We start from the raw sequence: 26,995 nt of genomic DNA, 5'->3' as shown, positions 1-26,995 counted from the left end.
CTGTACTACTGTAGGCCCTGCACTACATGCTGTACTACTGTATGCCCTGTACTACAAGTGGTACTGCTGTAGGCCATGTACTACAAGTGGTACTACTGCAGGCCCTGCACTACATGCTGTACTACTATAGGCCCTGTACTACATGCTGTCCTACTGTAGGCCCTGCACTACAAGTGGTACTACTGTAGGCCATGTACTACATGCTGTACTACTGTAGGCCCTGTACTACAAGTGGTACTACTGTAGGCCCTGTACTAAAATCTGTACTACATGCTGTACTACTGTAGGCCCTGCACTACATGCTGTACTACTGTAGGCCATGTACTAAATGCTGTACTACTGTATGCCCTGCACTACATGCTGTACTACTGTATGCCCTGCACTACATGCTGTACTACTGTAGGCCCTGCACTACATGTTGTACTACTGTAGGCCATGTACTACATGCTGTACTACTGTAGGCCATGTACTACATGCTGTACTACTGTAGGCCCTGTACTACATGCTGTACTACTGTAGGCCCTGCACTACATGCTGTACTACTGTAGGCCCTGCACTACATGCTGTACTACTGTAGGCCATGTACTACATGTTTTCCTACTGTATGCCATGTACTACATGTTTTCCTACTGAAGGCCATGCACTACAAGTGGTACTACTGTAGGCCCTGGCTACATGCTCTCGCACTGCAGACTCTGTAGTACATGCAGTCATTCTGAAGGCCCTGTATTACATGCTGTCCTACTGCAGGCTCTGTACTGCATGCTGTCCTAGTATAGGCCATGTACTACAAGCGGTACTACAGTACACCTTGTAATACAGTACTACCACATTAATACTACCGTACAGCCACACACTATTACTAATGTACCACTACTGTACCACCAATTACTACTGCGTACTCTCACACTACCACTACTGTACCACAACACACTACTGTAGTACCACCAGAATACAACTGTGTACTCTCATACACATTACTACTACTGTACCACCATAATATACTCCTACTGTACCACCACACAGTTACTGCGTACTCTCACACACTACCACTACTGTACCACCACACTCCAATATTACTGTTCCACCAGTCTACTACTACTGTCCCACTACACACTCTCCTAACAAAAATAAATGAAACATCTGAAAAACATCAGCTGTTATAAAAAAAAGTTGTGAGTTAATTTGGCTTCGGTTGGCACAGTCCAGACGACGTTCAGAAACTACGGAGGAATGCTGTGGGAACGTCAAATCCAGCGCCTGTGCAAGCGCACGACAGCTTTAATATCGCTGGAGGATTAATTAAGCGCTAAGCTCAATTAAGCAATGCCATTAAGCGCTGCATTTAACAGGATCCGGGCCATTACTGGCACCTGCGACGCGGAAGCCGTAACTGAAGACAGCATCGGAGTCAGGCGAGGCGAGAACCAGAGCGCGCTCGCATCCCTCCAAGAGAGGTCACAGAGCAGCCACGGAGCGAGGCACGAAACGAAACAGGTTTACACCGCCATCGTGTCAAGTCCTGGGCAATATCTACGGATAGGATCTCTCTCTCTCACACACGCACACACGCTCGCAACAAAACTTACATCCAGCGCAATGTGCGGTTCATTACGGACCAGAGCCGACGCTGCTTTGGGATTAAACCACACGCCCCGCTGGATCAAAGTCTGGCCTTCTACTTCATTTTAAATTGCGGAGTTGTGGAGATAATCGTGTTGCCTGACTGACAGACTGCATCGACTAAAAGAGAGATCGAGTCACTGACTGAATTGTAGCCCCTGTTGATATCTTGCATTCATAACGGGGGTTTGTTTTATTCGGATTCAAGTACAACTGAAACGGGAAAAGAGCTGCGCTGGTCTCCACTCCAGCCTATGTTGAGCCAAAACGTCCTCAATCTCAAATAAAAACACGCAAATTTTGCTTGGGAAAGGGCAGAGCGACAACCAGATAAATGAGAAGCGCCCTCACGGAAGGGAAGCCACAATGAGCCCGAGGTCATCGTTCACTGCTTCAGCCCAAAACGGACCGCGGCCGTGCGCCACCTCGCTGGCTTCCGTGACTTCCAGGTGAAGCTCCGACTGCTTCAGGAGTCACTACAGTGAGCTAAGGAGTCACTCCACTGAATTAAGGAGTCATTCTACTGAATTAAGGAGTCACTCCACTGAATTAAGGAGTCACTCCATTGAATTAAGGAGTCACTCCACTGAATTAAAAAGTCTCTCCATTGAGTTAAGGAGTCACTCCACTGAATTCAGGAGTCTCTCCACTGAATTAAGGAGTCACTCCACTGAATTAAACAGTCACTCCACTGAGTTAAGGAGTCGTCCCAGTTGAAGTGAGTCACAGCATGATTAAGGTGCTCAAGGTGTGTGAGGTATGTGAGCTCAGTTGAACGGACTGTGCTGGCAAGGAGGTGCCACTCTTACCTGTTTTGGGGTCCACGTCGGTCTGTAGGTGGGGTGGGGGGTTCCCGGGAGTAAAATGCTCATTGCTGTAGGTGATCAGGGGGGTGAGGGGGTGCACATGATGGGGGTGCTGTACCACAGGGACTTTATTCGACTGAGAAAGAGAGAGAAAAAGAAAGGGGGGTGGGGATGGGGGAATCACGTTAATCTTGGACAGGAAAGAGAACCCCACTCCAAAAAATAAATAAATAAATAAATAAATAAATAAATAAATAAATAAATAAATAAATTCAGTTCACACTTGACCACAGGAAAGAGGAGGAAGACCACCTCAAAGTCTTGCTTGGTGTGTTATTAACCCTGAGGTAAAGGGCTACTTCATCCTCTGCTCTGGTAGGCGGTCGTGACAAGAAACAGGCACATTAACAGGGCGGTAAACCAACGTGCCGGTCTGCCCCTCCAATCCACCCCCCCCCTCCCCCCTTCTCCTCCCGCCCCCCGGTGTTTCTAGGGTCTCCGCTCCGACGCCCCTAAGCCTGGCAAGCCCCGTGCGAGTTTGGGCAGGGATTTGGCACCGTGAAGGAAAAAGACTCATCTCCAACATTTTGCCAAATTGGTTTTAGTGATGTAATCTGCTCTTTGTGGCAAAAGCCCTTTTTCAATTACATTAAGATTACAGTATAACAGGGAGGGGGAAGTCCGAGGGGGGATCTGGCAGGGGGAGGAGGTGCTCGAGCGTAACATGGCATTAAACGGCTGCGGGGAGAAGCAAATTCCCAGTGCACCCGAAGGTAACCAGATTAGGCGGGGGTGCAGATTAGACAGGCCGGGAGAAGGTGATGGATGGATTAGGGTCCGCTCTCATTTCTGCCACTGTCTTAGAGGCCTTTCATCTCAGGAGTAGGGGGAACACAGACCCAACACAGGCCCAACCTAGCCCCAACACAAGCCCAGCACAGGCCCAGGACATGCTCGACATGGGCTCAACCTGGCCCCAACACAAGCCCAACACAGGCCCAACGCAGGCCCAACCCAAGCAACATGGTGCAGTGCAGACAGTCGACTCAGAACAGCATCGAACTGCCGATGGACAGGAAACGACCACAGGACATGACCACCAGGCAATCTTCTGCCTGTCTGAAGGTCACACCCCCTCCCCCCGATACACCTTAAAAAAATGTCTTAAAACCATAAAAAATATATGTTTTTAAAGCATTTATCTGACTGAACGCACTGTACATGGGGGGTTAAAGGTTTAAGCCCTTCAGAAGACAGCTAAACTGTTCATTTAAATTAAATTAAGAAACGGCACAATAAATTATACAAAAGGTACAGTACCTCTCACACATATGTGCATCTCTAGCATATAGGCATTTATGCTACAGTTTATCATTTTCTTGATTTTGCAGTGACATTCATTCCTTACAATGACACGTGATTGGTTGACTGTTCAAAATGGAACTTCCTGGAAAATGGCAGTAGAGGGAGAGGAGGATAACTACCAAATGAAAAAAAAAAAGTTAAATTCAGTTGAGAACAGAAATGGAAAAAGCAAGCGAAGGTGTGCGCTACATCCCTGCTCCTCTCGTATGGGTCAATCTTGAAGTTCAGTCCATCAAGAAGAAGAACAAGAAAAAAAAAAAAAAAGAAGTACGCTCTGGTAGCCGTTGCACACGCCTACCGAGTCCACCATTGAGCAAGGCCTGCGGTGCACTGCCCCTTCCCCCAACACCCCCCCCCCCACCACCCCACTCCCCCTTGGTAATGATGTGAAAGAATGCTGTCCATTCTCCTCTGCTGAAAGGCTTTAGTACGACCATTGAAATGGGTTCCTTTGTCAGGGTCTCTATTCAGGATTCGTCCGAATGGCCATCTACTGCCCGCGCATTCAGCAGACGAGCAATTGATTTACATCACAGTCAGCGCAGGGTGCGTACGTCTTTTAAAACACAGTCCGCGAATGATCGCCAGCGATATAGTTTATCTGCCTTGTCCCCAGGGCCCTGCATGGACATAATGAGCTACAGTTGCCCTGTGCTCTCTCTCTCTCTCTCTCTCTCTCTCTCTCTGCTCAGGAAATAAAGAATATTCTGACTGGTAATGGGGGCCCCTGTTTAAAGGCACCCCGCTTCGTCTTTGTTTGGCCCCGTTTTTTTTGACGGACGCATGTTCTCGGCCTACCGTCCACCTTCACACACGTGTACGCGCGCAGCGGCCACGCTGCAACCGCTCGTCCGCGGGTCATCCAGGGCTGGGGAGGGGGGTAATGACCCGTTGACGGTCATTACACAATCCCCCTCCGCCACGCAAAGACACTAAAATGAGGGGAAGGGAAGGTGTGTCTGGGGGGGGGAACCACTGTGCTAAAATGCTCAGAGAAAGGATCTCTTTTCTTTTGGAAGTCCGTTACTCACGGAATACCATTGTCAACCCGCTGACCTATGACCTTGGGGGAGCTAACATGTTTACTGAAGAACCAAAATGGAAGAAGAAGCGGTGGGAGGAGGGATACCACCCTCACCCAGACTACCAACACTCCCAACCCCAACCCCCCCCCCCCCCAAAAAGAAAAAACATCCTATTTTGCTGACCGGTCCTATTTTATTTTATTTTAAGAAATACAAGAACTGAAAAAATCCTAAAAATCTTTTAACTACCAAAAGACAAGACAAGTTTATATACAAAAATGAAGAAATACTCACATTTCAACTCCCATAAACCACATACATCCTGGTTAATTCAGTATGACATTTCCATAGTAGCATTAATCAAAAATAACCCCAGTTCACTTAGCTATCTTTAACCCAACAATAATCCCTCAAATGGACTTCACATTTGACCGGGCATTCAAACCCCCAACTCCCACGTCCCACACCAGCTAGCACAAATCACCCTTATACTTCCATCCTCACACGAACCCCGTCCCATTGTTCCCGCACCCTCGTCCTGCCCGGGACAAAAACCCTCCCTGGGACTTACTCACAGGCGAGCTGCATCCCGCTCCCTAACCACCACACAACACTAAACACAATGGCTAAACCGCAACACACTGCTCTGCAAGTGGACAATACCACTTAATTATGCCAAGGGAAAAATGAAACAAAACACAGAGGAAATACATAGGAGTCTTTTCACTCCTACCTCTTTTAAAGGAGAAAAAAGTAAATAAAAGACACTTCCTGGCTACCGCACAGCCAGTACCACCCACTGATAAACCCCCACCCCCCCCGCCCCACACAATCCTCACAACCCAACCTCCAACAACCAAAAAGAAACCAAAAAAGAAAACGAAAGAAAGAAAAAAGAATCAGCTGGTCTGAACTCTGAACTCCTGAGAAGTGTTTCGGCCCGCCACCCGCACAGATCTTGAGGTAATAATAAAAAATACACATTAAAAGCAAACGTGAAGTGAAACGCTGAGGTAAAAGGAAGCGGGAAGACCGTGACCGTGCGCTGGGCGAACGCAGGCGAACGCAGGCGTACTGCGAACAGAACCGCGGCTCGGCTCGGCTCGGCCTGGCGCTCCGCGGGAAGCGTGTGTGCGTGTGCGCCAGTGCGCGCGCGTGAGCGTGTCACTCCAGCGCGGCCATTACACAGAATGGCGGTTCATTAATGGTAATTGACAGGAGTCTGTGGGGGGCCGGGGGGCCGGGGGGCCGGGGGGCCGCAGCCCGTCGCCGTGGCGCGCCGGGGCCCTCGTGATGAGGTGAGCCTGCGCTCCACGCCGACACTGAGGAGGTCAGCGCGTCTCCGGGCTCCACGGGCAGAGCGCGGCCAGCCAGCGTCACGTCCCATTCACAACCTCTCACACAGGAAAGAGAAACACCTCAACAGTTCCTCAACATGTTTTTCCCAGTCGTTGTGTTAAGACAGAGTGCACACACACACGCATGCGCACACGCGCACGCATGCACACAGACGCACGCACACACGCACACAAATAACACATACACACGCACACGCACACACGCACACACACACACACACACACACTGCACTCTAAACAGAAGGCTGCCGTAACACCAAGCTCCACTCAGCATGGTGCACAACAGAGCGGCAGCAGCGGTCCGGCCGACTCTTTATAAAAGCCAAAAACGCCACCCTTAAACCTCCAACCCCCTGCCCCCCGCCCCCCTGCCCCCCACCCCCCCAAACAGCGGCCTTCTAAAAACAGGAGGCAGAGGAGCGGAGGGCGAGCCAGAGACGGGAACGAGGGAAGCGCGCAGAGGAGAAGGCCGGAGGAGGAGGGACGGGCGGAAAAGGCCTGCGCGCTCGCGTCTCTGCTCCTCCTGAGGAAATTTAAAGACCAAATGTGAAGGTGCCGACCTCCAGGGGCCCCTGGGAAGTGGGGGGTGGGGGGGATGGGGGGGTGCGCACCTCTGCGCTTTTACAGCATGATATGATGAGCTGTCACTGGCGCTTGAGGGGCCTAATGAGCTGTTGTGCTGTTCTTGGGGGGGGGGGGGGGGCAGCCTGACAGCGCTATGATGGATTGGAGGGGGGGGGGGGGGGGGGGGCTCTCAGACTGACAAATTCCAGCACAAGCAGCAAAGCTGCCAAACACGTGAAGCGATAAGGGACGCGTCAAGGGCCACCATCCAAGCGCTCGCGGTGACAAACTACGGCAAACGTGTGTGTGTCAGTATGTGTGTGTGTGTGTGTGTGTGTGTGTGTGTGTGTCTGTATGTGTGCATGTGTGTCAATATGTGTGTGTGTGTCTGTATGTGTGCATGTGTGTCTGTATGTGTGCGTGTGTGTGTCTGTATGTGTGCATGTGTGTCAGTGTGTGTGCGTGCGTGCGTGCGTGCGTGCGTGCGTGCTTGTGTTACAAACAAGGTTGAGGGAGATTCCACGCCCCTGCTTCTCTTAAGTTGTTGCATTGTTTGCTCTAATGTATATAAAGTACTTACCCTTTATGAATGTGTGTGTGTGTATATGTCATGACTGAGTGTCTGTGTATCTGTATTGCATACATGAGTGTGTGTGTTCGTAGTCAGTTTCACAAGCAAAGATGCATGCCACCTTAAACAACAGAAGCAACCTAAGAAAGGAGTTTCTAGAAATGCTCTGCTGATACGTGCACTGATGTGCCCAGCTATAAACACCATTAAAACAGACCATCACAACAAAAACAACAAAAAAAACTGTATGATGATGTTATAATGAAATAAAGCAGCCAATCAGAAAACTTTTCTGCTGTTTCTATGAATGGTCACATGTTTCAGGGTTTTAGAATGCTCTTTCTCTTCATCTGAGGACCAAAAGCCTAGTAGCTACTGTACGCTTCTACTTTATGAGTTAATTGCAGTGGAGATGCATCACCCAAACCATGCAGATACAGACCGCACCCGCTACAAAATAAGCCTCTGCAATGACACACAGGTCAGAGCAGGTCAAATTCAAATTAAAGAAATATTGTGGAAAACCAAGGTAGTTTTGCTGAATATGACTGGAGAAGAATTGCCACATTATTTCATGTACATGTTTTATAAGGCATAAAAGGAATTACATTTCCAATTTAAAAAAGGGAAATCAGTAAGACCTGTGCATCACACATGCACACACACACATAAAAACACGCAAACACACACACACACATACACACGCAAACGCACGCACAGGCACACACACACACACACACTACTGTTGCCCATAAGCCTTACATAAACAAACCCTTGGGGAGTTATGTAGGCCTCTTGGAATCCCTCATTCCCTCATTTCAGATCCTACCAGCATTTCTATTTGAGAAAAACTAGAAAAATCAGACAGCCCTTTGCTCCAGGGACTAGAGTAGATTTAAAAGTTAATCTATTCACTTTACTGCAATGACAGGCTGGCTTCTGTGATCTGGGGAGAGCAGAGAAAATTTTATCTGGGCCAAAGACTTCACTGTCATTTGCATGGGTATATTTCTCCGCTTTCATTATTATTTTTGGCTTTTACATAAAGTAATATATCGATACGAAGTACTAAAACAATGCTTTTGTGTACATAATTTTGGAGAAATACCTCATTTTAAATTGCTTTAAAAATGACAATGACAATGACAATAATAACAATTTGTTTTTCAAATGAGCAAATATAAACGTAGCACAAAATAAGTATTACATAATAATAATAACAATAATAATAACAATAATAATAATAATAATAACAATATAACAATCATAATAATAATAATAATAATTATTACTATTATTTCATTGTTAACTTTTCCTATGAAGAAAGGGATGCTGGGACGGCCTATTGCCCATTATTCCAGCACTTCAGGAGCGATGGAGGAAGAGAAGAGGAGGACGAGGCGCGTCACTCACTCATCCCGGCTTAATGCGGCGAAGCCTTCGCGCGTACCGGAACCCAGCCTGGCGCTTCGGCAAGCCCCCCTCCTGCTCACGCCGGAGGGCCAACCGCCCGGCCTCCGAGGGGCCAACCGCCCGGCCACCGAGGGCCAACTCCCCGAGCGGCGAAGAGCTCCTGGGTCTGGGCCGGAAGGCTCCCGGTTTCACAGTAACCGGCCAATCACAATAACCGAGTCTCAGTCCCTCTCAGATAAAAAAACGTCTCCAGTGAAATGCCCTTCTTGCCATCGTCTTTCGATAGTAGCAGTGTTTTGGCCGAAAGAAACGCACAACTAGTTTTTAATTAAACAGCAACATGAGCAGGAATACATTCATTACTAATGGCAAATGTATGACTGTGTGTGTCTAAATCCAGTCCTGCACGTCTTCTTCGCTGCTTTCATTTTTTGCAGGCACACGTTTGATAGCATTTGAAAGAAAATGAAAGAGAGAATTGCACTTCTCAGCCAAACAAACAGATGATCTGAATAACGGATAAAAGAACGATGTGTGTGTGTGTGTGTGCGTGTGTGTGCGTGTGCTGGGGGGCCGGGGTCAAATGTGACCCCAACCACACACAGAGGATTATCTTTAATCCTCAAATGCAACACAATACTAATTGTGCAACAAAAATTAAGTAGTAGCTTCTGCGAAAATGCCTGCAAAGTATTTCCCACTGAAGTACCACTTGTACTGTGTATTAAAACCACTTGCACCTGACACTCATTTTACCACACACACACACACACACACACCGACACACACACACACACACACACACGCGCACGCGCACAAATACACACACACCGTCTCTCTTAAATGCATACCGCCCTCCCCCACAAAAAAAGAAATGCTTTTTAAGAACTAAATAAAGAAAGAAAATTCACGGTACTTTCAGGAAGCTTTAAAGGCGTCGTTCCGACCTCCCTGTCCATGCCCGCTCCTTCCGCCCCCCCCACCTCACCCGCCCCAGCCTCGCCGCGCCACCCGAGGCCGAGAAAAAGAACGAGGGGCGAGACGGGCGAGGGGAAGAGAGAGAGAGCGACTCACCCAGCAGTTGAGGTTGAGGTGCCAGCAGCCCAGCTGCTGCAGGAGGGAGAAGCCGGAGGGGGAGAGGGGGCCTTTGCAGCCCAGCTCGTCCATCGCCGCGGAAACGCCGTCCTGCGCGTACATGGCGGCTCCCCTCCGCTCCCCCGTCCGACGCTGGCGACTGATCTCCCCTCCCCGACGGGTGGCCGACACGCAGAGGCCCACCGCCGCCGCGCTTCTGCCTTCGCCGCGCCCCCGCTCTCTCCTGCCCGCGGAAAACGCCGCTGTCCCGTAGCTCTCCCCCCGCCTTCTCCGCCGCACGCGCTATCACCCAACCGCCCCCCCGTTTATCTTTTTCTTCCCGCCTGTTACTCGTTTATTTTAAAAAGTATTTTCTTACAAAAAATGCGCTTCAAAAAAAACAAACCAAAAAAAGACGCGCCTCGCTTGAGACGAAGAGGTCGGCGGTTTTGGAGGCCCGACCCGCCGAAGGGGTGAGGGGGGGGGGGGCGCGGGGGGGGGGGCGTGGGCCGGCGGTGAGGCGAGCCTCTCGCCCTCCCGGCGCATGCCAAACCGCGTCAGCGCCGCCCGCTGCTCCTCGGTCCGGTCAAACTTTGTGCCGTATCTTTGTTTTTTTTTTGTTTTTTAAATTCAAAAAGTAAAAGAGCGATACGGAAAAAGATGGGGGGTCTTTGGGTCGTGACTCCTGGTACAGGAGAAAAGTACTCGGATGTAATCTTCCCGCCAGCAGCAACCAAAAAAAAACAAACAAAAAAACCACAAAACAACTCAAAACAAAAGGCTGAATTACCCGACCCCGGAAACGCGCCCCGACATGTGCAGGCTAAGCATCGACGGGGGGGTGCGGCGGGGGGGTGGGGGGGCTCCACCGGGGCGCCCCGAAACGCACCGCCGGCCGGAGGGCTCGGGCTACAGCGGCGCGGAGGAGCGCGCGGGGAGGCGAGCAGAGGAGGAGCGGGGACGAAGGGGGAGAAAGAAAGGAAGGAGACGGAACGGCATCCGCGAAGCCGACGCGAGATCAGCAAACTGGAGCGAGCAGTCATTTATCCGCGCTCCGGCGGGTCCCCTCGCACACACACAGAAAAGCGCGACACAAGCGCACGGCGCACACAGCGCACACGCGCTCCCTCCGAGACCGCGGAGGGGACTTTTCTCTTGTCACTTTGACACGGCTGTGACATCTACATCACGGGCTTTTTCATTTCTCTCTCTCAGCCTTTTTTTTTTTTTTTTTAAACGAACGGCTTGCCTTTTCTTTTCCTTTTTTTAAAGAAGCAGAACAAGGAGAGGAAGAGGAGGGTGAAGAAGAAAAGATAGGGGAGAAAAAAAACGTAGGCGCTAAAAATTTTGACTAACCTGTCCCCGAAGCTCTCTGCTCTTCTACCAGGCCTCTTATCTACCTGCCAGTGTGCCTTTCATTTTCTACCTACTGTACATAAATAATACCCCATAACATTTAGCCCTCAAAGACCCTTTGGCACAGCAAGGTTACAGGCCATCAAACAACTGTAATGTCACTGCAATTCTGATTTACAGCACGTCACCTTCACGGCTCGCACTTTTTCCTATTTTTAAACATGTTTTCATCTCTTTCTTTTAATTTAATTTAAATAATATTATTTTAAAAGGAGAAAGAGAAGAGAAAAAAGCTACAATTACAATTACAAAACTGCAATAAACAAAATACAGCTGAGGTGTACATTCATTTGAAAGACTGCATATTCAACGAGCTGTGAAAAAGCTCACTGAAAATCTTTATTAAAAATTTTCAGCAAGCTATTTTTCTTTTTTTTTTACAGTGAGATTTTAAATTTTGAATTAAATCAATTCATAAAGTAATTACTTCGTTCGCTGAACATCAGTCAAAATACAAAGCTGTAATGAAGGTGGGGAGGGACTGCAAAGGCAGGATCCCAAATAGCACAGAAAACAAAAATTAAAACTAAAACAAATCAAACAAACAAACAAAAAAAAAGGGGCCAGCAACAAAACTAAAAATGGTATGCTCTTCCTCTGCTTTTCCAGTTTGCGTTCCCCGTGCCCACAGAACATCCGCCAGAAAACTCTGGGCCCTCAACAGCCGAAATGCCTAAACAAAACTGGCAGAATTTCCTTTACATGGGAACAACAAAAGCAAGGAGCGCCCGGCTTGACAAGCCAAAGAGCCCCAACAACACGGCGGCTAATTACCACCCCTCCTTCCATTCAGGCGCCCGCCGCACTCCCGCCGACCCCTTTGTCACACGCGCGATTCCTTAAGCAAACTGCCAGTTCGCCTGCCGCTAACCGACAGCTCCCAATCAGTTTGGACACAATGGCCGCGCGCCGGCCCGCGAGCCAGAGGGAAGCACGCGGAGTCGGCAAAGCCCCCTCACTCCCGCCGGCTCCACCCCGAACCAGGACAGGGAAGCGCAGACAAAAAGAAAATGAAACGAAACGAAACAAAACAAAGCAAACAAACAAACATTTACAGGAACCAGAACAAAACTACAACGGAGTGTCACCCCCCTCAAATGCCAAATTCGCACTCAACTTTGAAGTAAATCAGACGAGACAATTTAAGAGATTCGCACTCGCACACACACACACCTGTGCACGTACAGACACACGCGTGCGCAAAACAGACAAAACACACGCAGCTGCTCACCTGCTAGAACTTTTTTTTTTGGCAAAAAAAAAACAAAAAACTTCTTACAGTAATTTTGAAGATGCTGACTTGTGATATACAACTTTCAAACAGTCCATAAGGGCAATTTAAAAAATATATAAACTTCAGAAAACAAAAAATATTTACTTAAATTTCGCTTAAGATGATTTCATGGAATCTGTATAAGAAAATTTGAATTCTGAATTTAAATTATGGCAATACCATACAAAAGCATGATAAAGAGGGGCTGTAGAATTGTAAACACAAGATTTCTCATGGAAATTAGTACCTTAAAAATGAAACCTACACAATTTATCAATGCAAGATTACAAACACATCTATCCGTATATATCTATCCCTTATAAATATACCACATCCAAAAAGGAAAACAACCTTAAACTGTAATACAAAACTACGCTCTCATTACCAAAATTCAAACATGTTCCTACATAATTGAACTACCCAAATGTAAAAAAAAAAGAGTAAAAAAGATATATAGTAATATAATCAATAATAGTAATTATTATTACACTTACACACACACACACACACACACACACACACACATATATATATATATCTATATATAATCATTTATATATGTGATATATATAAAACACAACCTTAATAAAAATTTAGCCAACAAAGTGGTACTCAGAATTAAAAAAAAAAAAAAAAGAGAGAGAGAGAGCGCTTACCATTTACGCCAGCTTGGTTTGGGATAGGTACCGATGCGTCTGGTTTCCTGGTTACAACAAGCATGCCGACGCTCGCTGTGGCGCTCAGACTACACAAGACGCGCATCGCGCTCTCATCAGCTATTCCACTGGAGGGCAGCACCTTCCCGACTGCGGTCCGGCGGCCAGATCGCCCCAGCCGATAACACAAAAAAGCCGAGGGGGAGACGGGCCGAGGCGAGCCACCCAGGCGCCCGTCCCCGAGCCCTGCGCCGGAGTACGCGCCGCGCTCGCACTCCCCCATTCACCGGAATCAGGGGCGCGCGGCGAGAAAGACCGCACCGGCGCAACCCTCTCCCCCCGCCGCTCATCCGCATATCCCTCTTAATAAGCCCTTTTGTGTCCATCTTCCTTTCTTTGATAAGTTGAAAGAACAAAAAAAAAAAAAAAAAGGCTCCCTCTTCTTTCCAGGGCTTGGCAAACATAAAGGTACTCGAGAGCGTTCTATAGAACTTTCCCTAACTTGGCTAAACTTGAGCAGTGGGTGTCCTCCACCGTGTCATTAATCCTAAACACATCGCTCGGTTTCAGAGGTCGGCAACGAAAACAAAACTAAAAACAAAGCAGGAAAAAAAAAAAAAGGCAAAAGAAGAATAAAATGGCGAGCGGCGTCGGCGCGCTCCGCTTCGGCTCCTGGCTCACTCACAATTTCGACGCAGACACAGGCAAAACATAAACACGGCAAACATAAACCAGAACCTTTAAAAAAAAAAAAAAAGAAAACAACATATTGTCGCTGCTTTGCGAACGGCGCCGCTTTCTTTAAAGACGGCGACGCAAACGAAGCGAACTCCAAAATCAAACCGACAAACCGCGTTCGATTAAAAAGAAAAAAGAAAAAGGAAAAAAAAAAAAGAAAAACAGAAACAAGTCACATTAATTTCAGAAGCGATTGGCAATTGAAAATTTAGCACGGGCAACTAATGGCAATAAGAGAGGGACCCAGCTCTTAAAGCCGTGATCCGAACACACCACCGAACCACCGCTGTGCGCCTTTTAACCATAGTAGAAAAAAATGACTATTGATCTTCAAATAGCGATAATTGAAAAGATCAAAAAGATTAAACAAAATCGAGAATGTGCTGACTTACCATGTTATGCTCTTTTTTTTTTGTTGCAACTTTTTTGTTAAAAAAAAAAAAATTGTGCTCAAAGATGCTGCATCGGAGGTGTCAAATTTTAGCAGTGACTCTTGATCGCGTTACTTCCACAGTCCTGCCTTGCAATGCTTCAGAACTTTTCCCTTTCTCTTTTATTTTGTTTGTGGTACCTCGCTTTTTTTTCTCGCTAAAGACTTTAAAAGCCTTCAGCTCAGTAAACCAGCACAAATTATCTTGCCACCTTGCACAGCTCTGATGCTTTGGCCGCTAACTTTGGAAGGCCCTTTACTACTGCATCAAAATTAGCATTGTCAAAGCAGTTAATGAATATTAATATTGTATTTGTCATTGGAGCTGGCCCGTTGCTGAACTCCAAGTCATCCATCAGGGACAAGATTAAGAACACAATTATTTCTGACTGACAGGGACCAAATCTGGTAGATTTTTTTCCCCCCCCAACAATTTAAAGAAAAAGACACAATATCATCTTAAGGTGTCTCCCTTGAGACAAGAGACCAGATTAATACACTTTTAATGAAGCAAGATTTTATTGTGCGTGAACTGGGAGGGTGGAGGGAGGGGGGGGGGGGGGGGGAAATATTCCAACTCACAAATTCAGCATTTTACTGAAAGCATTCAACCCACAAATGGCACATCTTATGCGACAGCTATCCAAAAAAATTTTGTTCAATAGTTCAGTGGAGACTTTTTTCCGACAGAATCTGTGTTCTAAGGCCTCATATTTATTCACAAACAGGATCATTTCCCCAAGCATTTTTTTTAGCTGAGGGGAATTAATGACACACAGAACAGTAAATAATTCCTATACAAATTCGGCAAAAAAAACACCGTAATCAATCGCTTCAACCACAGCCACCACTGCCTGTGTCCGGGCCCCCGACCCTGCGTCTCACCCCCCTTCAGACCACACAATCTGCTTACGCCAAAACCCACAAACACAATCGCAACCACAAACAGCACTTTAACCCAGAGACCGACTTTCAAAATGATTTCCCATGATAAAACAGGAAAAAAAATGAAACATCTCTGCAGTGCCAGCATAAAATGAAAAGAAGTGTCACACACTCATCGCTTTTGGCAAGAAAGTATTGTTTACACAAATTACACTACATAAACGCTATCGCCCAACATCCCATCTACCGCGACGGGCTCTCATTAACAGCGTCCTTACCTGCGACTGCCTCTTTGAGAAATTAGCCGCGTAACATGCCATTTAGTACGATTCCGTCCTCGCAGAAAAGACCGTCCTCACGGCGCGCATCTCACGAAGCGCAAAAGCTCAAGGACGCGGGCGTTTCCAAATTCGGCTTTTTTTTATTTTTGGAATTCCGCAACTTAAATAATTAAGCGGGGAAAACAAACAGAACTTAAGCGCGAGGCTACGCTGACTGGAAACGGCTCTCCCCGCCCGCGATTTCGCTCCGTTTACCGATCTCCGCCTCGCTTTCTTTTCCCCGTCGGGGGAAGGCGACCGCGAAACCTTGAAGTTTCGAATTGTTTGGTTTTTTTGTTCCCGCTCGTTTCAATAAAATAAAAAAAAAACATATATATTGCGAAAAGCTAGAGGGGGGTGGGGTGGGGGGGGGACGGAAAATGACAGATGCAGGCGCTAATGCTATCAGACCGATGAATCGCCGAAGGTCTGGGTCAAACAGTGGGCTCATCGCAGAATGGCCGGCTCCTGCTGGCCAAGCCGTCGGCCCCCTAATACCATTAGCAACCCTTAGATGAACATTCTAAATTGGAGTTTTGTTCTGGAGGTGCCAACCTGACCCCCCGTTCCATCAGCCCAAGGCTGCAAATGCAGATGGTGGAGTCTTTTACTAAAATGAGGGGAAGAAAAGAAGGAGAAAAAAGCCGCAGATTAAATTCTACCGATTTTTTTTTTGTTGCGCGTTTCGCACCAAAGCCGCCGGCATCGCCGGTTTTCTTTTCTCGAACGCGTCTTTCCCAATTGCGATATTTGCTATAAAAAAAAGTAAAAAGTAATTTATTTCTAAAATTTGGTATGGCTTCTAAAACTATAAAACAAAAATTCCAAATCAACCTGCAAGTAACACTATAGTCAAATTTACCCAAAATGATTTTGAACCTCACTGTGCCTGGTTATAAATGTAAGGAGGGGTAAACACTAAGTGCGTGACAGACCACAGGCTAAAATACCAGAATAATATAAGAATTAAGAATAATGTGGAGTGGATTTAAAATATTGTTCAAAACAAAGCAGCTTTTTGTTCGCTCGTTTAGTGTGTCTCTTAATGTGGATCAATGGAACCTGTAACTGTCATTTTCATTTTTATCTCTCTTTTGGTGCTGCCATTAAACAGGATCCAAAATATTTCTGTGTTTGTTTATTAAAAATGGATTAGGTAAAAGAGATCATTAATATAAATTGTTTTGTCAAATAATAATAATAATAATAATAATAATAATAATAGCAAAAACAATAAGTAATATTATTATTATAATTGTTGTTATTGCTATTACTATTATTACTACTAATAATAATAATATTGTTGTTGTTTTGCTGTTGATGCTACTCTTATTATAATTAACAGTATGCATTATGGTGACATTCTTATCTTATAAAATGTATTATATGCATGACTATTATTATTAGTTGTACCACTATTAATTTCAATTCAGCTATATGCATGATTTTTAGATGGTGAAAAACAGAATAAAAACAAAATTCACCTAATCTGACGTTAATATACAGTTTGCTTGCACGCACTCCCATGCACGTCAACGCACGGACACAGACACACACACACAGATGCACAAATACACACAGACAGATTCACACACACACACACACAGATGCACGCAGACACACACACACGCATACGTACACAAAACACAGTGTGCTATGCGCCAGCATTCACGAGCACACATAAAAAAAACAGAATCACGATGCACGCGTGCATATTAAACGCGCGGAGGACGGAAAATGCGGTTTGTGTGCAAGAGCGCACGGCCCCGTGACGGAGCGGACGCCGCCGCCGCCGCCGCCGGGCCGCTCTCTCCCCTCCTCGCCCGCCGCTCCGCCGCTCGCCCAGCGCTCCGGCGGCACAGCGTGACGGCATCAGCCCGAGTATCAAATTAACTCTCCGACTTTGAAACGTATTGATCTGCTATTAAGACAGCACTGAACTTGATGAAGTGAGTGCTGTAGGTGACTCCGAGACTTCAAAGTCTCGCGCAGCCACATAAAACAAGCCGCTTTGATCCCCGGCGCCGATCTGGAGAGGGCTTTGGAAACCCCCCGAAACCCGGCTAAGCCCGTCCTTCGCCGCGAGTCACGTCCGATTCGCGCCCGGCCGACACCTCGATGGTGTTAATTGCGCGAGATTTAACGAGCGGCGAACGCTATGGACAGTGTCGCGCGTACGGACCTCCCTCTCGCGAAACCGGCGCGCCCCGCTCCGACCGGTCGGGCGGTCGGCCTTCCGGTTCACGCGGCGATCGCTCCCCTCTCTCCCTCGCTCTCTCCCGCCGTCCTCCCGCTTGGCTCGGGGAAGCGCGCGCGTCGCTTCCCCAACGGCCGACGCGCAGAAACATCTTATTAAATTCCGCGACGCGGATAACGAAAGGCCGATTCTACTCAATCAAAGGGGGCCGCCTTTAAAAAATTCCATATTGTTCAGGCGGCGCGGTTTCCAAACAGAATTTCCAATGTGTAATACTATGTGTTTATGAAGAACAATGAATAATTCTGAATAAAATATGCCGGTTGTGAAGTGAACTATTCCTGCTCGGCCTGGGGCACCCCAACACGCTTCCCGTTTGAAGAGGCGTGCTGACGATCCCCACTCAGACTCCCGCCTAACACCACTGGGTGGAGATGCTCACTGACTCAGACCGAAAAAGAAGAAAACAATTTGAGATGTATTAGATTGATCATAAGGAGGAAAAAAAGAGAGTTAAAATCCGAGAAAATAAATGAAAGAACACTGCTCTGTTTTTTGTGCGCAGTCCAAATAGAAATATCACGAAACAATCCAGGGTTATCAGATTATCAAGTTTTACATTTTCATTACATTTCCTTTTCATGATTAATAAAAAAAAAAAAAAAAAAAAAAAGCATCTCACAACTAAACTTAAAAAAACCAGGTTGCCTTCTAGATTTTTGGAGAAGACTTAAATATCATAATCGTGTTTAGAAGCACACGTACATTTTACATATATTGACAAAAATTAATACAGAACATTGACCCATGTCTACATTCTTGCCAATATCACCTTTTCTACAATCTTTTTGTAAACATAAGATAAGACAAAAATTATTCCGGACCCACAAAAACTGCACCGTGTGTGTAAAGTGATGTAGGACAGCCAAATTAACAGATGACAGATGACAAGAGTTCAGTTCTCAAGGTATGCCCTCCCTCATTCTCAAGTGGAAATTGGTTAGGCTAAGAGACACCATTTAAAGTAGAAATTTCCCATTTCGTTTACTTCATCCACAATACGAGTGCACGTGTAGGGGGTTCACTCAGTCATAAAGAAAATGAGAGAATGTCAGAAGTGTTAACAGTCACGTCACAGTGAAATCTCCCTGAATCGCTCGGCATTCTAAACAAAAAATAGTGACCGGATGTCAGCAGGCCACCATGCAGAGAACAAGCTCAATATCTGTTCTCCATAATCAAAAACTGAAAACACATTCATGCATTCACACAATGATGTATCTATTAATATTATTAGTTGTTGTTACTGTTGCTACCAGCTAATACTGATCGTCATCAAACCGTGAGCACTATCAATGCTGAGAACATAGACGCATATGCCATTCACACTACATGTGCATTTATACAATGCATTTATTACAGCACTTAATAACCAGATACGTACCATTGCCTTCAGCAGAGACATTTCTTTATTTTTTAACCCGCTTGCAACATCTAACTTAAAGGTATCACTTCCAATCTGACAACGTAAAAGTAAAAAAAAAAAAAAAGAAGAAATAAAAAAAAAACTGGGGGGTGGGAAGAGAAAAAGAACAAGAAGGAAAAAATAAAATAATAATAATAAAAAATAAAAAAAACCCCATGCCACAAGCACACATACGAGAACTTTCACCAATTAGTGTGGGGAGATGGGAGAGGGAGAAGGCACAGCGCTGGTGCTCAAAGAACCGGGCCTCGCGGCAAAGCTGTCATGTCGGCAGGATTGATCAACAGCCCCACTATTTCTAATGGCATCTTGTCATGAAGCCTCAGCCATGGGGAGCCACCTGCCTAACTCCTCACAGACAGACGAGGGTGTGTGTGCGTGCGTGCGTGTGTGTGTGTGTGTGTGTGTGTTTGGGGGGGGGGGGGCATACGTATTCCATGCCAATGCCTTTTACTAACAATTTGAGAAGAGGCTTCACCCCCCTAGTCCCCACCTATCCACCCCCCTGAACACGCATATCCCTCAGTTGAAATGTGACAGGTGCGCTGCACTGCCTCAACTCGCCTAGTCCTACTAAACAAAGCACATATAACGCCCGGAAACACGCTGAATGCTAATGGGGGAGGTACAGGGGGAGAAATAGCACCGCGTCAAATACATGCAGTAAAAAAATTTTTTTTAAATAAAAATAATAATTTAAAGTATTCCACGTGTACAGTAAAAAAAAAATGGCAAAAAGATATCTTTTTACCTTCAGTCAGGTCGACTAGTGGTCATGTCATTTTTATGAAAACAAAAGAAATCGATAAAAAACGAAATTTATAATACTGTCAATTACGACAGTCAAAATTCATATGACAAGCCAAAGATTCTTTAAAATAAATATCTGCCTGACACGGGTGTAGCTATTACCCATAATACTAATACTAATGCATGTTTATTTTATTTTAAAAATATTTTTTTAAAAAGCTTTCCTGTGGTCACTGGATAGCATATGTGGTAAAAAATGCATACGCTAACTTTCGCAAAAACGATACGACAAAGTAATTTTTTTTATTACACATTTAAAGAAAAACTATGTGGTGAGCTTCATTATGTCCTCTACTGCCACACACAATTCTTACCTTGCTAACAAAAAAAGTCAAATAAAAGTTACAGAACTTTCGAGTTCAAGGTAGCGCCCGATTTCGGCTGCATGTCACGTACGCTAACCTTTTTATCGGTGCTGCCTCTGGTCTCGTCAGTCGATGAAATTCTCCGCCCGCGGCTATGGCTTAGCCGAGGGACACAGACCAATGAAAAAATATTTCATTGTGTTAGCATTTCAAATAGTGGGTATATGGGGGGGGGATTGGGGGGACGCAGAAGAAGCGCTAACCGATCATTGCCAGAGGAATTAATTGGCTATTCCGAGAATAATGTCCCTTGCCCAAGCTCCTCCGAGGCCGAGCTCTGACGGAGGCCACATTTTGTTCGGTGTCTTCAAAAAGAGACCGCTTGGGGGTAGCTGGCCATATTCGGGGTGTTAGCGCATTCCCCTAAAGGCCAGAAAATTAATCAGAGCCGCTGAACCAGACTCGGCTAATCCGTCCCCTAATTAAAACGCAGAAAAAACCCATTACACTTTGCCATAGCACGAATCGACGAAATAAATAAATCAATAAATAAATACTTTAGCGAAAAACATGTCACAATTGGAAAAACTGGAACTTCAACTCATTCATCGTCAAGAAAAACGCAAATACATTTTTTTTATGAAAACGTACATCTATTATATACAAACCTAGAGGAGGGAGAGATTTAGAACAATGGACTCAGCTCGGCTCTCGGCCAACGCTCAATAAATGGCTCAAGATGGAGCTACCTTGGTGGTGCTTCTATCCTTTTATTCAGAGGGATTTAAGTTCGAGCTCTATTTCACATCGCCCAAGCATATGCAATGACCCTGACTGATATTAGTGTATCTGTAGACACATCTTAATCTAACCTTTTAAAGCTCTGTGGCTTTCAAACTCAAAACAGCATAAACAATGAGTATTGTTGGGGGGCCCTGGGAGACTCTTCAGAAGTGTTGGCTTGGTCTGGGGCAGGAACCCTCCGGATAAACAGCTGCTTATACGCCCGAATCAGCAGCTCCACACACCAAAGCGGGAAAACAACAGCAAAAAAAAAAAAAAAAAAAAAAAAAAGAAAAGAAAAAAAAAGAAAAAGAGAAACAACAAAAAGGGATCGAGATTAGGGAACCTTCCCAAATGTTCCATCTTTCCATATCGACCGCGGGCCTATAGCGCAAGGTGTCGATTTCGCTCCCCCTAAGACGGCGTACGAATTCGCAGCGGTCCCATTATGCCGTCTCTGCGCTCATTGTGAATTCCGCCAACGAAGTCAATCTTATTAACTTCCGCGCCGGTTCACACATGACATTTTCTTCAATTTTCTCGCCAACATCAAAAACATCAATTAGCAGCTCGAAAATAGGAAGGAGCGAATGAGAGAGCCCGATAACGCAGACTTATTTGAAGCTGAGGGTAAATCTATTCTCCGGTTTCTGAATGTGTTCATTACAATTGCATTTTCAAAGAAGACCTCCAAATAGCAAAGAAATTAAATTTATCTTCTAGAAATGTCCAGAAATTGTTTTTTTTAATCCTGTGTCTATCTCCTGGTCTCAGTGTGCAACACAAAGTATAGCGGGTGGATTTTTTTCTCTCTCTCATTATAACAGATCACAACTCTCACAGAGGTAGAAACCAGGGACACAAACCGAACCCATTCCCATCACCGAAAATAAATAAATAAAGACAAACAATGCGATACTGACTATCAAACGGGTCAGCTCAAAAGATTGTGTCGATTAGAATTTCGCTAAAATAAGCTTGAGCTTAAATGCGGTTTCCCACAGAAATAAAGTTTCAGAATTTGTCGTAAAATATAATCGCCCAGTCGAAACTAACAATTTTTCGAAAATTTCAGTACATAGCTAGAACCTGATTTGCTCAAACAGCAAATCACAATATACACAAATACGTACAATAATTCTGCTTTTATAACAAAATAATAAATACTTATTTTGAATGTTACAAAACACTGTAGAAATTTGCAGCTCAATGCCTGCCCATGTCAGTGGTATTTCAGTATTTATAAATAAAATATACTGATAGATTTGCTAACAATAGTGCTCTTTGAAATTAAAATGAAGATAAAATGTGTCTTTTTGTTTGTGTTTTTACAGATAGAAAAGATAACACTGAAAGGACAGTTTGTTCCAACAAACTACCCTGACGTAAATTAGTGTCTTAATGTTTTATTGCAACCCCCCCCCCCCCCCCTCCGAATTAGGTACTAGCCTACCCTGTAAATTGCAACAGAAATCAGATCCGTCGCATTAAAAATCCTGCTTTGCTGAAATTATGAACCCTCGACATTGTTTTAAAGCCATGATGAACGTGTAACTCAATAAACCTTGGTTCGTAACCTTTAAGTAAAAGCCTATTTTTTGCTGATATCCAAACATGGTAAGAAGCCTTCCGAATGCTAGGGTTACATCTCGGAGAGGGTGAACAAAAGCGACTCCGGGCTCCTGCAGAAGACGCTCCGGTGGACTTAATGCGGGGGGGAAACGCGCGCGCTTACACCCAGACCGGGATCGGGTTCCTACGCCACATCGATTTCTGATCTTTTGACATTATTTAGTTGCTTTTTATTTTCTTGCCTGTCTTTTTTTCCCATGTCACAAAAGACAGAAATGTCCAAACAGCCGACGGTGGGGATATCTACTATCTGTCAAGGCGCAGGTCTTCCCGGCACTGGAACAATACGGGCCCCTGATACAGTGCCGAGAATCGGCGAGGTGAAAATATCACTCTTTAATGGGCTAGTCGGATTTCGTAGCCATTTGCTTTTGTGAAGGAGAAAAGGGTGATGGGTAACAAGTGCAATGAAACCAATATACTTCACACAGCGCCTCAGAGTACTGAGCCCAATCCTGCTCTCCAAAGCCTAAATTTATCTCCCTGACGACAGCCACAAGGCTGCATTGAGTCACTATTCTATTATTTATCCAAACAGTAAAAACACTATTTTGGGTTCTGTTATTAAACATATACCAAATATTTTATACAGAGATGATGCATTATGTTAATGAAGAATAAATCCTGCATGATACAAATACGCGCTAATTCTTTTTCTGATCTGAATTCATAGGCGTATACATTTTTATTAAAGTACATCACATGAAATATCAAAGCATGTATTTTGTCAACATAAAGGCCTGTCTTAAAAAAAAGAGTGTATGCGTGTGCGTTCATGTGTGTTTGAGTGTGTGTGTGTGTGTGTGTGTGAGAGAGTGTATGTGTGTGCACTGAGTATATTAATACTGTTCATATTTAAGTAAATACTGTTTATTGATTTATTATGATTCGTAAAATGTTGCGTGTTTATCAAGACTTTGTGAAATGACAATCAATATTACTTACCACCAGGAAGCTATAAATGTCGTGAGCACAAGTGAATTAGGAGAATCATTCAACGGCAGGACTTAGCCACGGCGCATTCTCCTTCAGCCTGGGTAACGATGTTTCATACGCAGCTCTCCAGCTACCATCTCTATTCGCCACTTAACATTAGCGTTAGTATATATCGCTCCCCTTAAGGCCTAAATCATAACATGAGCCCACGCTAAGGAGGATGGCACTAGAGATTGCGTATCTGGCGTTCAGTAAGGAGGTGACCTTACAACACCAAAGAAAGGAGGTGCACAAACATTGGGAGAGTGGGGCTCAGAAATAGATGTAAATCCCATTATCTGATTAGCACATTTATAAAAAAGGGCAAATAAAAAAGAGAGAGAGAGAACTATGGGCGCAGGGTTAATTATTTGTAATGTCTGTAAGGAGCAGGCATTGACGTGGTCACATCCTATCTGTGAATAAACAGCAACGTGCTGATAATGCCTGCTACCGTGAGACGAATGGACTTTCAATGAGATGGAGAAACACAGGGAACGGAGAGGAAGCCATGCACTGCAGGTGATGGAACAGAGCCCCCCCCCCCCCCTTCCAGACACACACCACACACAAAGGCAGTATCCAGGCGCGGCCACACAGGTAGAAAATGTACAGTTTGAGAGGTATTACCAAAAGAGTTAAACAGTATGGCCGACTGAACGCCTTCCGCGAGTTTACGCTTGCAGAAATGGATTCCCCCCCCCCCCCCCCCCCCAGAGAACCTCGAGTTGAATCTCGGTTTAAGGGTTAGCGTTAAGGCAAGCACCGAACGCAGGCTGTGTTAAGGAGAAGCGGCCACTAGGTGTTCCACTGGCGGTCTTGGGCAGCACCTCGGGGCGTCCTTGAAGCTGAACCGCATGCTGCACGCGCGCGCATTCACGCTCACGGGAGGTTATTAGACTGGGCGCGGAGGAACGGCTACCGCACTTTAATAAAGCTCCTTTACTCAAGTGCTTCCTTAGACCTCCTTTCAATTACAGGAAAATACGAAGGAGAAACATAACTAAACAATTTCTCTTCCAATTCACCTGTGAAGCCACTTATCTTTTCAGAATCTGTTCCACAGCGTATTTGTACTAAGACGGTTTAATTTTTTTAAATTTTTTTTTTAACGTTTAACTCCAATTACATTACAAACCGCAGATATATTTACGGGAAGGAATTAGATTGACAGCTTTAAAAAAAAGAAGGTTTTCCAAATTAATTTATTTTTTAAATGTAAAATCAATGGGCGATTGTCCTTCTGAGAATGGCTGTATCCCAGCATCACAGACGGCACTTCACTCACACAGAAAGGCCACTGAAGAATATCACAGCATCACAGCCAACCCTCAGCTTTCAGCTATTCAAACCAGCTTAATGTTACTGTCGAGATACAGACCAAGAATTTCATACGGTAATCAAAGAAATGTGTGTGTGAAATACACACACACACACACACACACACACACACACACACACACACACACACACACACACACACACACACACACACACACACACACACACACACACACACACACACACACACACACACACACACACACACACACACACACACACACACACACATATATATAATATATAGGTTTCTTTCATCCACGTACTGTATTTTTATCCTTAAAATTTAGTTTTCTAAAATCATATTAAGACAACATGATAATGACTTTTTTATTTCTACCATTATTAGTTTTAGTTTTTATGCCAGTTCAACTATGTCAGTTCATTAACGGTTGTTCCTATCTACCCTTCCAATTACAGCCAGATTTTGGAGTTTACAAATTCTGTCTTTCATGTCCTTGTGTTCACAGATAAGTCACTCTTCTACACCATGAAAGAATGTTTTAATGAGCTGAGCCAAGGTTAATTGGTTAGCTAAGATCCTGTGGTCCGATGTTTTCATATGAAATTAAGACATTTCCTGGACTTCCCAAGACTTAGGCTATTTAATTAGATAGACTTCAGCACAATTTTAATTTCTTACACAGTCTATACTGTGATTTTTTTAAGATCCCTAAATCACTTGGACACTATACCAGGGTATGAGAAACACAGGAAATAACGTTCCCGGCTTATACACAGAACCATGATAGCAATGAGCATCAAAGCCTCAACACCTGCTGCACTGCTGTCTGGTACCCAACACTGCCATACTAGGAAATATTCTGGAAATGCTGTTTGATAAAAAAATAAAATTAAAAAAAAAAGAGGAGACATGAGGAAATTGCATTTGAAAACCGCACTCTTTAGTTTGTTTATGTATGTATGTGTGTGTGTGTGTGTGTGTCTGTCTGTCTGTCTGTCTGTCTGTCTGTCTGTCTGTCTGTCTGTCTGAATGTCTGTCTTTCTGTGAGAGACAGCAAAAGACAAATGCGCATTAATTGTTAAAAAAAAGACAGCAACAAAGTTTCTGAATTCTCTTGTATTAACACACCCTCTCTCTCTCTCACTCAGACACACACCCTAAATAAACGAATCCTTCCTAAACGACTGTAACAGTCACTTGTTATTAGGAGCTTCATGGGGTGAATCTGCCCATATGAGGGACCGCGTAATTAACAGCGCTGGCTGTGTTAAGGTTGCGCGTGGGGTACCCCGACAGCATAATTACGCGTCTTCACTGAACCCTCTCCCTCGACGCTAATTCAATCCATCTTCAGCGCGCGGCCGCTGCTCGAGCTGATGGATGGTCATCATTAGGGAGGACAAAACACGGCGCAATGAGCGAGGGACGGAGGAGGGAGGAGAGGCGCGGGCCGGGGTGTGACGGGGTGCACACCATTGCCTCCGACGGAGCGGGGCCCATACATAACTTTTGGGGCTGGGCTGGGGACGAGGAGGGGGTGGGACTCGGGAGTGTGAGTGTGGAGGGGGGCGAGGGGGCTTCTCAGCACTCGGCAGGGGTAGCCGAGCGGTTAAGGGAGGCTAACCTGACCACAGCCTGGAACCACAGCAGGCTGCTGCGGTAACAAACCCAAAGACACTGCAACAGCCACTGAGATACACACACGCGTAAACTTTATTATTATTATTTTTTAAAGGGGCACTTTATGGTGAAACCACGCTCCCCAGCAGACACAATTAAAGCGGGAAACTTGGCAAACATAAACAAAACAAAAAAGAAACAAACGAGACCCTGTTGCCATTCTCTGGACTGCCGCTGTCCAAAGACAAGGACATGTAGAAAGGTCAATTCACAAACAGGAAATTCTCGACGTCCACCGAGTCACGTTCAGGGCATTCAATTAATAAGCTGCCATCTTTATTTTACTTTTAACAGTCACTTCCAT

General features: G+C 45.3%; 1 protein-coding gene across 30 annotated transcripts in view; it reads right to left on the bottom strand.

The window, feature by feature from the left end:
- Positions 1-26,995, bottom strand: part of tcf7l2 (transcription factor 7 like 2) — a 108,909-nt gene that overhangs the window by 20,885 nt on the left and 61,029 nt on the right. For 25 of the 30 annotated variants that reach the window (XM_035404421.1, XM_035404422.1, XM_035404423.1 and 22 more), the window contains one exon: positions 2,433-2,565. In XM_035404421.1, the coding sequence (XP_035260312.1) occupies positions 2,433-2,565 (133 nt within the window). Of the gene's footprint in view, positions 1-2,432; positions 2,566-9,799; positions 10,019-13,144; positions 13,529-14,274; positions 14,758-15,475; positions 15,713-26,995 lie in introns of those variants that run through there. The other 5 variants (XM_035404432.1, XM_035404434.1, XM_035404433.1 and 2 more) reach the window with 5 other exon arrangements.

Source organism: Anguilla anguilla, chromosome 2 (assembly GCF_013347855.1).
Source record: "Anguilla anguilla isolate fAngAng1 chromosome 2, fAngAng1.pri, whole genome shotgun sequence".
Lineage (NCBI taxonomy): Eukaryota > Metazoa > Chordata > Actinopteri > Anguilliformes > Anguillidae > Anguilla > Anguilla anguilla.
This window is presented reverse-complemented; position numbering and strand designations above follow the sequence as displayed.